This window comes from Mizuhopecten yessoensis, unplaced genomic scaffold (assembly GCF_002113885.1).
Source record: "Mizuhopecten yessoensis strain PY_sf001 unplaced genomic scaffold, ASM211388v2 scaffold3235, whole genome shotgun sequence".
NCBI classification, from domain to species: Eukaryota; Metazoa; Mollusca; class Bivalvia; order Pectinida; family Pectinidae; genus Mizuhopecten; species Mizuhopecten yessoensis.
The window spans coordinates 1188896-1202193 of NW_018404943.1; the positions used below are offsets into that span (position 1 = coordinate 1188896).

Genomic DNA, 13298 nt, shown 5'->3' on the forward strand with positions numbered 1-13298 from the left:
TTGATTGTTAAGTTGTAACATGGTGTTTTATGGTTTCTGGTCTAGTTGTAACATGGTGTCCATGGGTTGATTGTTAAGTTGTAACATGGTGTCCAATGGTTACTGGGCTAGTTGTAACATGGTGTCCAATGGTTGATTGTTAAGTTGTAACATGGTGTTTTATGGTTTCTGGTCTAGTTGTAACATGGTGTCCATGGGTTGATTGTTAAGTTGTAACATGGTGTTTTATGGTTTCTGGTCTAGTAGTAACATGATGTCCATGGGTTGATTGTTAAGTTATAACATGGTGTTTTATGGTTTCTGGTCTAGTTGTAACATGATGTCCATGGATTGATTGTTAAGTTGTAACATGTATCCAATGGTTTCTGGTCTAGTTGTAACATGATGTCCATGGGTTGATTGTTAAGTTGTAACATGGTTAAGTTGTAACATGGTGTCCAATGGATACTGGGCTAGTTGTAACATGATGTCCATGGATTGATTGTTAAGTTGTAACATGTAGCCAATGGTTTCTGGGCTAGTTGTAACATGATGTCCATGGATTGATTGTTAAGTTGTACAATGTATCCAATGGTTTCTGGTCTAGTTGTAACATGATGTCCAATGGTTGATTGTTTAGTTGTAACACGGTGTGCAATAGTTTTTGGGCAAGTTGTAACATGGTGTCCAATGGTTACTGGTCTAGTTGTAACATGTTGTCCAATGGTTACTGGTCTAGTTGTAACATGTTGTCCAATGGTTACTGGTCTAGTTGTAACATGGTGTCCATGGGTTAATTGTTAAGTTGTAACATGGTGTTTTATGGTTTCTGGGCTAGTTGTAACATGGTGTTTTATGGTTACTGGTGTAGTTGTAACATGGTGTCCAATAGTTTCTGGTCTAGTTGTAACATGGTGTTTTATGGTTTCTGGTCTAGTTGTAACATGGTGTCCAATGGTTGATTGCTAAGTTGTAACATGGTGTTTTATGATTTCTGCTCTAGTTGTAACATGATGTCCAATTGTTACTGGTCTAGTTGTAACATGATGAGCAGAAATCATAAAACACCATGTTAAGTGGTAACATGGAGTTTTATGATTTCTGCTCTAGTTGTGGTGTAGTTGTAACATGGTGTCCAATAGTTTCTGGTCGAGTTGTAACATGGTGTTTTATGGTTTTTGGTCTAGTTGTAACATGGTGTCCAATTGTTGATTGTTTAGTTGTAACATGGTGTGCAATAGGTTGTAACATGGTGTCCAATGGTTGATGGTTAAGTTGTAACATGGTGTCCATGGGTTGCTTGTTAAGTTGTCACATGGTGTTTTATGGTTTCTGGGCTAGTTGTAACATGATGTCCAATTGTTACTGGTCTAGTTGTAACATGGTGTCAAATGGTTGATTGTTAAGTGGTAACATGGGGTTTTATGATTTCTGCTCTAGTTGCAACATGATGTCCAATGGTTACTGGGCTAGTTGTAACATGGTGTCCAAGGGTTACTGGTCTAGTTGTAACATGCTGTTCAATGGTTTCTGGGCAAGTTGTAACATGGTGTCCAATGGTTGATGGTTAAGTTGTAACATGGTGTCCATGGGTTAATTGTTAAGTTGTAACATGGTGTCCATGGGTTGCTTGTTAAGTTGTCACATGGTGTTTTATGGTTTCTGGGCTAGTTGTAACATGATGTCCAATGGTTGATTGTTTAGTTGTAACATGGTGTCCAATGGTTGATTGTTAAGTGGTAACATGGTGTTTTATGATTTCTGCTCTAGTTGTAACATGATGTCCAATGGTTACTGGTCTAGTTGTAACATGATGTCCATGGGTTGATTGTTAAGTTGTAACATGGTGCTTTATGGTTTCTGGTCTAGTTGTAACATGATTTCCAATGGTTACTGGTCTAGTTGTAACATGGTGTCCAATAGTTTCTGGTCTAGTTGTAACATGATGTCCATGGGTTGATTGTTAAGTTGTAACCTGTGTCCAATGGTACTGGTCTAGTTGTAACATGGTGTCCATTGGTTGATTGTTAAGTTGTAACATGTGTCCAATGGTTACTGGTCTAGTTGTAACATGATGTCCATGGGTTGATTTTTAAGTTGTAACCTGTGTCCAATGGTACTGGCCTAGTTGTAACATGGTGTCCATTGGTTGATTGTTAAGTTGTACCATGTGTCCAATGGTTACTGGTCTAGTTTTAACATGATGTCCAATGGTTACTTGTCTAGTTGTAACATGGTGTTTTATGGTTACTGGTCTAGTTGTAACATGATGTCCAATGGTAACTGGTCTAGTTGTAACATGATGTCCAATGGTTACTGGTCTATTGTAACATGATGTCCAATGGTTACTGGTCTAGTTGTAACATGGTGTTCAATGGTTTCTGGGCAAGTTGTAACATGTTGTCCAATGGTTACTGGTCTAGTTGTAACATGATGTCTAATGGTTTCTGGGCTAGTTGAAACATGATGTCCAATGGTTGATTGTTAAGTTGTAACATGATGTCCAATGGTTACTGGTCTAGTTGTAACATGATGTCTAATGGTTTCTGGGCTAGTTGAAACATGATGTCCAATGGTTGATTGTTAAGTTGTAACATGATGTCCAATGGTTACTGGGCTAGTTGTAACATGGTGTCCATGGGTTGATTGTTAAGTTGTAACATGATGTCCAATGGTTTCTGGTCTAGTTGTAACATGGTGTCAAACGGTTACTGGTCTAGTTGTAACATGCTGTTCAATGGTTTCTGGGCAAGTTGTAACATGGTGTCCAATGGTTACTGGTCTAGTTGTAACATGGTGTCCAATGGTTACTGGTTTAGTTGTAACATGGTGTCCAATGGTTATTGGTCTAGTTGTAACATGGTGTCCAATGGTTGATTGTTTAGTTGTAACATGATGTCTAATGGTTTCTGGTCTAGTTGTAACATGATGTCCAATGGTTGATTGTTTAGTTGTAACATGGTGTGCAATAGTTTTTGGGCAAGTTGTAACATGGTGTCCAATGGTTTCTGGGCTAGTTGTAACATGATGTCTAATGGTTTCTGTTCTTATTGTAACACTATGTCCAATGGTTGATTTTTAAATGTTACATGATGTCCAATGGTTACTGGTCTAGTTGTAACATGGTGTCCAATGGTTGATTATTTAGTTGTAACATGATGTCTAATGGTTAGTGGTCTGTTTTTAGCACAGTGTCCAATGGTCACAACTGTACTTACTGTAAGATTGTTACAATGTTTACTTGTAGTTTTCTGTGATTGTATTACAGTTGTCAGAATGGAACAAGAATGATGAGAAGCTACTGAAGGCCGTGGAATCGGGAGATACAGCTAAGGTTGAAAGTGTTCTACATAAAAAGGCAATGGTTCCTACAAAGCTGGGACCAAAGGGGCTATCTGTGTAAGTATTCTACAGGAGAATTAGCTGTAGTTAAATGTACCTACACAGCTGGCCCAAAGGAGCTATATGTGTAAGTAGTCTACAAGAGAATTCGCTGTAGTTAAATGTACCTACAAAGCTGGGTCCAAAGGGGCTATCTGTGTAAGTCGTCTACCGGAGAATTAGCTGTAGTTAAATGTACCTACACAGCTGGCCCAAAGGAGCTATATGTGTAAGTAGTCTACAAGAGAATTAGCTGTAGTTAAATGTACCTACAAAGCTGGGTCCAAAGGGGCTATCTGTGTAAGTAGTCTACAAGAGACTTAGTTGTAGTTAAATGTACCTACAAAGCTGGGACCAAAGGGTCTATCTGTGTAAGTAGTCTACAAGAGACTTAGCTTTAGTTAAATGTACCTACACAGCTGGCCCAAAGGAGCTATATGTGTAAGTAGTCTACAAGAGAATGAGCTGTAGTTAAATGTACCTACAAAGCTGGGCCCAAAGGGGCTATCTGTGTAAGTAGTCTACAAGAGACTTAGCTTTAGTTAAATGTACCTACACAGCTGGCCCAAAGGAGCTATATGTGTAAGTAGTCTACAAGAGACTTAGCTGTAGTTAAATGTACCTACACAGCTGGCCCAAAGGGGCTATCTGTGTAAGTAGTCTACAAGAGACTTAGCTGTAGTTAAATGTACCTAAACAGCTGGCCCAAAGGGGCTATCTGTGTAAGTAGTCTACAAGAGACTTAGCTGTAGGTAAATGTACCTACAAAGCTGGGACCAAAGGATCTATCTGTGTAAGTAGTCTACAGGAGAATTAGCTGGAGTTAAATGTACCTACAAAGCTGGGACCAAAGGGGCTATCTGGGTAAGTATTCTACAAGAGACTTAGCTGTAGTTAAATGTACCTACAAAGCTTGGTTCCAAAGGGGCTATCTGTGTAAGTAACCTACGAAAAAGATATGTTACCTTCAATTGAGAAAGGGTCTGTCTGTGTTAAATGTAAAATTCCATGGACCCTACAACCTAGGTCACAAGGGGCTGTCTGAATTAGTATTATATGAAAATATTGCCATGGTTCCTGCAAAACTGGGTCCAAAGGAGCTGTGGGTATTATCCTACAAGAAGGGCCTCAAGGCCTTAGGATGAGTATGTAGATTTGTCTGTGGGTATTCTGACTAGTGTATTGAATTTATTCAAGGTTTATGAGGCAGGGTGATGCCATTACACTCAAACCTGGCCCCAAGTGGCCAGCTTCATAACTCCTCACAACTATGGTTTGTCTCCTTTCGTAGAATCAACATTTTCCTCTACCACCTTAATGTCAAATAGAATTGATGGGTGTCCTGTTTAAAGTTTAAACCAATACATCTTTCAGTTTACATTTTCCCATCCATTCAAAGTTCTATTCATACGACACACAAGGTGTTGATGCTTAGGATTTCAATACAGCGTGACCTGATTTCACCAGGGTAAGAACAGCAGTGATAAACAAACTTCTATGAATAAACAAATTTCCATGATTGAAATGATTAAAAAATTGTGCTTTGTAGCACAATGATAGAATAACTAGAATAACGCCAAAGCTGAAGACTGGAATTGAGATCAGGACGTTGGCATTTGGGAGTGTAGGAAAGGACACTATTATATTTGAAATTACAGGGAAGGGGTACAGGACACAGAGACCAGAGAGTAGGGTGGGGAGGAGGGGAGTGGACTGGTAGATTGATGGGGAGGTAGAATAGCTATGTTTTACCACCATACACAGACTACAGGAGATGCAGTGTAGTGTTTATGCTGCACACACATACAAGCTGCCACCTGGTCGTGTGTTAGGTCGTCACACCTTGTTACCTATACTGCTGTACTAGTCTGTATTTCTAACCTCCCCCTCCCCTATCTCTCCTCCATCAAAGGGGCCTGCTAGGGGTGGTAGCTGGTGATAAGTAGGAGTAAATGGAATCTGCAGACTGAGCCCTACTGCTATCATGATACAACTTACGACTCTTACTTACCAGTGTCAGAATATGTTTTTCTGGAGAATTGTGTTGTAAGGAGATGTTTTACTTACTATGTATACAGTGTATTAGTTGAGGTACAAATAAATATATGGAGATGTTATTTATTCTTGAAGACGATTTTTAGTAAGATTACTTAACATATGTATGCTCTGGTTGTATGTCCTATTTTTTAAAATGTGTGATGTATACATATATATGTTTAACAGATAGTGTTTATTAGTATTTTTTCAGTTTTTACATTAATTTTTCCTTATATGAAATACTTTTCCGTTTTATATGCATGTTTTGTAAATAAACATATGTATACTAGGTTCCCTTTTAGTGAACAATATCATTAAGCTGAATGATTATCCTGTGATAAAATCTACATGACTATCAATGTACCTGTACATGAATTATCTGTATGTCAGCAAGACGCCCCATATGACCTTGGTGAAGATCTGAATGACCTCTGTTTAACAGGTTCCACATCGCCTGTGCTGCGGGGAGGACTCCGATCGTGGAACAGTTTCTTGGTTACGGAGCTGACGCCAACTTAAAAACCATACAAGGTAGCCACTTTTATCGCATAAAGTAACGTCAGATCATCTTACATTTTCTGTCAATATCAGTATGGTTTATAAAGTATCTTAATAACATAACAATTAAATCCTACATATTTTCATGTTCAGCTCAGCTTGTATTGAGCCACAGACCATAGTGTGTAGTGACCTAACTGACAGACTACAAGGTACCATAGTGTGTAGTGACCTAACTGACTGACAACACGGTACCATAGTGTGTAGTGATCTAACTGACTGACTACAAGGTACCATAGTGTGTAGTGACCTAACTGACTGACTACAAGGTACCATAGTGTGTAGTGACCTAACTGACTGACTACAAGGTACCATAGTGTGTAGTGACCTAACTGACTGACTACAAGGTACCATAGTGTGTAGTGACCTAACTGACTGACTACAAGGTACCATAGTGTGTAGTGACCTAACTGACTGACTACAAGGTACCATAGTGTGTAGTGACCTAACTGACTGACTACAAGGTACCATAGTGTGTAGTGACCTAACTGACTGACTACAAGGTACCATAGTGTGTAGTGACCTAACTGACTGACTACAAGGTACCATAGTGTGTAGTGACCTAACTGACTGACTACAAGGTACCATAGTGTGTAGTGACCTAACTGACTGACTACAAGGTACCATAGTGTGTAGTGACCTAACTGACTGACTACAAGGTACCATAGTGTGTAGTGACCTAACTGACTGACTACAAGGTACCATAGTGTGTAGTGACCTAACTGACTGACTACAAGGTACCATAGTGTGTAGTGACCTAACTGACTGACTACAAGGTACCATAGTGTGTAGTGACCTAACTGACTGACTACAAGGTACCATAGTGTGTAGTGACCTAACTGACTGACTACAAGGTACCATAGTGTGTAGTGACCTAACTGACTGACTACAAGGTACCATAGTGTGTAGTGACCTAACTGACTGACTACAAGGTACCATAGTGTGTAGTGACCTAACTGACTGACTACAAGGTACCATAGTGTGTAGTGACCTAACTGACTGACTACAAGGTACCATAGTGTGTAGTGACCTGACTGACTGACTACAAGGTACCATAGTGTATAGTGACCTACTGACTGACTACAAGGTACCATAATGTGTAGTGACCTAGCTGTCTGACTACAAGGTACCATAGTGTGTAGTGACCTAGCTGACTGTGTACAAGGTAACATAGTGTGTAGTGACCTAACGGACTGACTACAAGGTACCAAACTGTGTAGTGACCTGACTGACAGACTTCAATGTACCATAGTGTGTAGTGATCTACTGACTGACTACAAGGTCCCATAATGTGTAGTGACCTAGATGTATGACTACAAGGTACCATAGGGTGTAGTGACCTACCTGACTGACTACAAGGTATCATAGTGTATAGTGACCTAACTGACTGACAACAAGGTTCTATAGTGGGTAGTGACCTAGCTGACTGACTAAAAGGTACCATAGTGTGTAGTAACCTAACTGACTGACTACAAGGTACCATAGTGTGTAGTGACGTACTGACTGACTTCAAGGTACCATAGTGTGTAGTGACCTAGCTGACTGACTACAAGTACCATAGTGTGTGGTGACCTAACTGACTGACTACAAGGTACCATAGTGTGTAGTGACCTAACTGACTGACTACAAGGTACCATAGTGTGTAGTGACCTAACTGACTGACTACAAGGTACCATAGTGTGTAGTGACCTAACTGACTGACTACAAGGTACCATAGTGTGTAGTGACCTAACTGACTGACTACAAGGTACCATAGTGTGTAGTGACCTAACTGACTGACTACAAGGTACCATAGTGTGTAGTGACCTAACTGACTGACTACAAGGTACCATAGTGTGTAGTGACCTAACTGACTGACTACAAGGTACCATAGTGTGTAGTGACCTAACTGACTGACTACAAGGTACCATAGTGTGTAGTGACCTAACTGACTGACTACAAGGTACCATAGTGTGTAGTGACCTAACTGACTGACTACAAGGTACCATAGTGTGTAGTGACCTAACTGACTGACTACAAGGTACCATAGTGTGTAGTGACCTAACTGACTGACTACAAGGTACCATAGTGTGTAGTGACCTAACTGACTGACTACAAGGTACCATAGTGTGTAGTGACCTAACTGACTGACTACAAGGTACCATAGTGTGTAGTGACCTAACTGACTGACTACAAGGTACCATAGTGTGTAGTGACCTAACTGACTGACTACAAGGTACCATAGTGTGTAGTGACCTAACTGACTGACTACAAGGTACCATAGTGTGTAGTGACCTAACTGACTGACTACAAGGTACCATAGTGTGTAGTGACCTAACTGACTGACTACAAGGTACCATAGTGTGTAGTGACCTAACTGACTGACTACAAGGTACCATAGTGTGTAGTGACCTAACTGACTGACTACAAGGTACCATAGTGTGTAGTGACCTAACTGACTGACTACAAGGTACCATAGTGTGTAGTGACCTAACTGACTGACTACAAGGTACCATAGTGTGTAGTGACCTAACTGACTGACTACAAGGTACCATAGTGTGTAGTGACCTAACTGACTGACTACAAGGTACCATAGTGTGTAGTGACCTAACTGACTGACTACAAGGTACCATAGTGTGTAGTGACCTAACTGACTGACTACAAGGTACCATAGTGTGTAGTGACCTAACTGACTGACTACAAGGTACCATAGTGTGTAGTGACCTAACTGACTGACTACAAGGTACCATAGTGTGTAGTGACCTAACTGACTGACTACAAGGTACCATAGTGTGTAGTGACCTAACTGACTGACTACAAGGTACCATAGTGTGTAGTGACCTAACTGACTGACTACAAGGTACCATAGTGTGTAGTGACCTAACTGACTGACTACAAGGTACCATAGTGTGTAGTGACCTAACTGACTGACTACAAGGTACCATAGTGTGTAGTGACCTAACTGACTGACTACAAGGTACCATAGTGTGTAGTGACCTAACTGACTGACTACAAGGTACCATAGTGTGTAGTGACCTAACTGACTGACTACAAGGTACCATAGTGTGTAGTGACCTAACTGACTGACTACAAGGTACCATAGTGTGTAGTGACCTAACTGACTGACTACAAGGTACCATAGTGTGTAGTGACCTAACTGACTGACTACAAGGTACCATAGTGTGTAGTGACCTAACTGACTGACTACAAGGTACCATAGTGTGTAGTGACCTAACTGACTGACTACAAGGTACCATAGTGTGTAGTGACCTAACTGACTGACTACAAGGTACCATAGTGTGTAGTGACCTAACTGACTGACTACAAGGTACCATAGTGTGTAGTGACCTAACTGACTGACTACAAGGTACCATAGTGTGTAGTGACCTAACTGACTGACTACAAGGTACCATAGTGTGTAGTGACCTAACTGACTGACTACAAGGTACCATAGTGTGTAGTGACCTAACTGACTGACTACAAGGTACCATAGTGTGTAGTGACCTAACTGACTGACTACAAGGTACCATAGTGTGTAGTGACCTAACTGACTGACTACAAGGTACCATAGTGTGTAGTGACCTAACTGACTGACTACAAGGTACCATAGTGTGTAGTGACCTAACTGACTGACTACAAGGTACCATAGTGTGTAGTGACCTAACTGACTGACTACAAGGTACCATAGTGTGTAGTGACCTAACTGACTGACTACAAGGTACCATAGTGTGTAGTGACCTAACTGACTGACTACAAGGTACCATAGTGTGTAGTGACCTAACTGACTGACTACAAGGTACCATAGTGTGTAGTGACCTAACTGACTGACTACAAGGTACCATAGTGTGTAGTGACCTAACTGACTGACTACAAGGTACCATAGTGTGTAGTGACCTAACTGACTGACTACAAGGTACCATAGTGTGTAGTGACCTAACTGACTGACTACAAGGTACCATAGTGTGTAGTGACCTAACTGACTGACTACAAGGTACCATAGTGTGTAGTGACCTAACTGACTGACTACAAGGTACCATAGTGTGTAGTGACCTAACTGACTGACTACAAGGTACCATAGTGTGTAGTGACCTAACTGACTGACTACAAGGTACCATAGTGTGTAGTGACCTACTGACTTATTACAAGTAACCATAATGTGTAGTGACCTAACTGACTGACTACAAGGTACCATAGTGTGTAGTGACCTAACTGACTGCCTACAAGGTACCATAGTGCGTAGTGACCTAACTGACTGCCTACAAGGTACCATAGTGCGTAGTGACCTAACTGACTGTCTACAAGGTACCATAGTGTGTAGTGGCCTAGCTGACTGACTACAAGGTACCAAAGTGTGTGGTGACCTTAATGACTGACTACAAGGTTAAACCTTGGATCATGCAGATGGCATGAGATAAGTGTGTAGTGACCTAACTAGCTGACTACAAGGTACCATAATGTGTAGTGACCACAAACTACAAGGTACCATAGTGGGTAGTGACCTAACTGACTGTCTACAAGGTACCATAGTGTCTCGTGACGTACTGCCTGACTTCAAGGTACCATAGTGTGTAGTGCCCTAACTGACTGACTACAAGGTACCAAAGTGTGTAGTGACCTTAATGACTGACTACAAGGTTAAACCTTGGATCATGCAGATGGCATGAGATATAGATGTGTCCTTTATCATAATTGCTCAACTGCAATTTCTAAGCGTAGAACATCCAATCATTTGGGTTGGGTATTAGGTTTTCTGTGCTTTTTATCATAATTGCTCTACTGCACTTTCTGAGAGTAGAACAGAAAATCATTTGGGTTGGGTGTTAGGGTTTCCTGTGCTTTGTTATTCAACTGGAAGTGCGCTTTATTGATGAGCAGTTTGAAATACTGATCCATAACAGGCAGGACACCCAAACAGCCTCCAGCAAACACATATCCTTACTCATATGGAGGCTCTCCTGATTGTATCAAATATAAGTATATAAGTCTGTTATCTCCTGAATGTTAAGTGCCACAGAATGATTTCCTTTAGATAAGGCAGGGCACTCTTAAAATGTTGTGTAATAAAAATAAAATTCACTTGAATAATATAAACTTCAAAGTGTCTGTACAAAATCATGAGATTTTCCTTTTGTTTTCAGGTGTCATTTTCCTCCCGTTTTATCATGTAATGGACAGGAAACATTTCTAGGTCGCATAGACTTGTATATTATTTTGGTCCGTACACAGGATATACTTGTATGTGTTTTGAAGTGTTTACTGTAAAGCACGTAATGTGTTACTCTTCTAAACAATAACAGTTTACAACAATAACAGTTTACAGAAAGTGAAAGGTGTCAAGTGTCCTTAACCACCAAACAATAAAAGCCAACAGGAAGTGTAAGTGTCAAGAGTGCCCCACACTTCCAAACAATAACAGTCCGTAGAAAGTGGTCGGTGTGGAGTGCTCCTTAATGGCGTCCTTGTGTGCAGGTCTGGGGTGAGGCCGCAACACTTGTGGTGAGGGAGACAAGTGTGTCTAAGATCGCCCTTATGTATCAAGTACATGTTGGGTGAAGTCATTGAAGGATGGTTAGTAGTTGCTGTAATCCAGGGTCACTTGTTATTAATTATGGCATGTTTAGGATGCAGTTTTCCATGATTTGACCTTGCAGTATATTTTTTGAGGTCATGGCTGTGTAACTCAACGAGAAGTTATCATTCCCCTATAAAAGTTTAATGGACACTTGGTCAGGGAGTGGATGCACATGTCCGTGTAAAGCATGTGCACGCTCCTTTGATGGGTTTGTGGAGATGAGTAAGTGGGTGCAAGTTGGGGTACATCCTGCCAGACTTCGGCCTCCGTGGTAGAGATTTTGATTGGTGTGAGAGCTATTGATCAGGTTGGATTACGATATAAGTGGGTGAATTGTACCATATCAGACATTGTGTCTGGTGAATACAGAACACCACATATTTGCCCCACGTATCAAAGTCCTGCATTCATTGTTGTGTAAAGTTGAAAGCATCACTGTATCTCTTGGTCAGGAGGTAGGGTTAGTGATCCTGCTGTAATACAGGGGTGTTGGTATGGCTGTCAGCCTGTCTGTGTTGCATTTCAATATATTTATGTATTTTATGAGTTTGTAATACATGTATGTTTCATTGCTGATAATTTGACATATAAATGATGGGCCCAATACTGATTTTGTTTTAAATACAAACTGTTCCCATTCCAGAAACATCTCCGTTACAGTTAGCAGCAGGCAATGGTAGAGCTGATATTGTGCAACGACTTATACAGGTAATTATACAACCTACCACATCTGGTTCATGTCCAGGTATTACACCCTAAATCATACCTCTAGTTCTGCTCAAATATTACACAGTAAAACATACCCCTGATTCATGCCCAGGTATTACACCCTAAATCAATCCTCTGGTTCTGCTCAAATATTACACTGTAAAACATACCCTGGTACATGTCCAGGTATTACACCCTAAATCATACCTCTAGTTCTGCTCAAATATTACACAGTAAAACATACCCCTGGTTCATGTCCAGGTATTACACCCTAAATCTTACCCCTGGTTCATGGCCAGGTATTACACCCTAAATCTTACCTCTGGTTCTGCTCAAATATTACATAGTGAAACATACCCCTGGTTCATGTCCAGGTATTACACCCTAAATCTTACCCCTGGTTCATGTCCAGGTATTACACCCTAAATCTTACCTCTGGTTCTGCTCAAATATTACACTGTAAAACAAACACCTGGTTCATGTCCAGGTATTACACCCTAAATCATACCTCTGGTTCTGCTAAAATATTACACTGTAAAACATACCCCTGGTTCCTGTCCAGGTATTACACCCTAAATCATACCTCTAGTTCTGCTCAAATATTACATAGTAAAACATACCCCTGGTTCATGTCCAGGTATTACCCCCTTAATCTTACCTCTGGTTCTGCTCAAATATTACACTGTAAAACAAACCCCTGGTTCATGTCCAGGTATTACACCCTAAATCATCCCTCTGGTTCTGCTAAAATATTACACTGTAAAACATGCCCCTGGTTCCTGTCCAGGTATTACACCCTAAATCATACCTCTAGTTCTTCTCAAATATTACACAGTAAAACATACCCCTGGTTTATGTCCAGGTATTACACCCTAAATCATACCTCTGGTTCTGCTTAAATATTACACTGTAAAACATACCCCTGGTTCATGTCCAGGTATTACCCCCTTAATCTTTCCTCTGGTTCTGCTCAAATATTACACTGTAAAACAAACCCCTGGTTCATGTCCAGGTATTACACCCTAGATCATACCTCTGGTTCTGCTAAAATATTACACTGTAAAACATACCCGTGGTTCCTGTC

The 13298-nt window shown here is 40.6% G+C and overlaps 1 protein-coding gene across 11 annotated transcripts in view; it reads left to right on the plus strand.

Annotated features, from left to right (window-relative positions):
* Positions 1-13298, plus strand: part of LOC110447248 (ankycorbin-like) — a 76372-nt gene that overhangs the window by 37956 nt on the left and 25118 nt on the right. For all 11 annotated transcript variants that reach the window (XM_021492806.1, XM_021492817.1, XM_021492807.1 and 8 more), the window contains 3 exons: positions 3248-3378; positions 5840-5928; positions 12150-12214. In XM_021492806.1, the coding sequence (XP_021348481.1) occupies positions 3248-3378; positions 5840-5928; positions 12150-12214 (285 nt within the window). The remainder of the gene's footprint in view (positions 1-3247; positions 3379-5839; positions 5929-12149; positions 12215-13298) is intronic.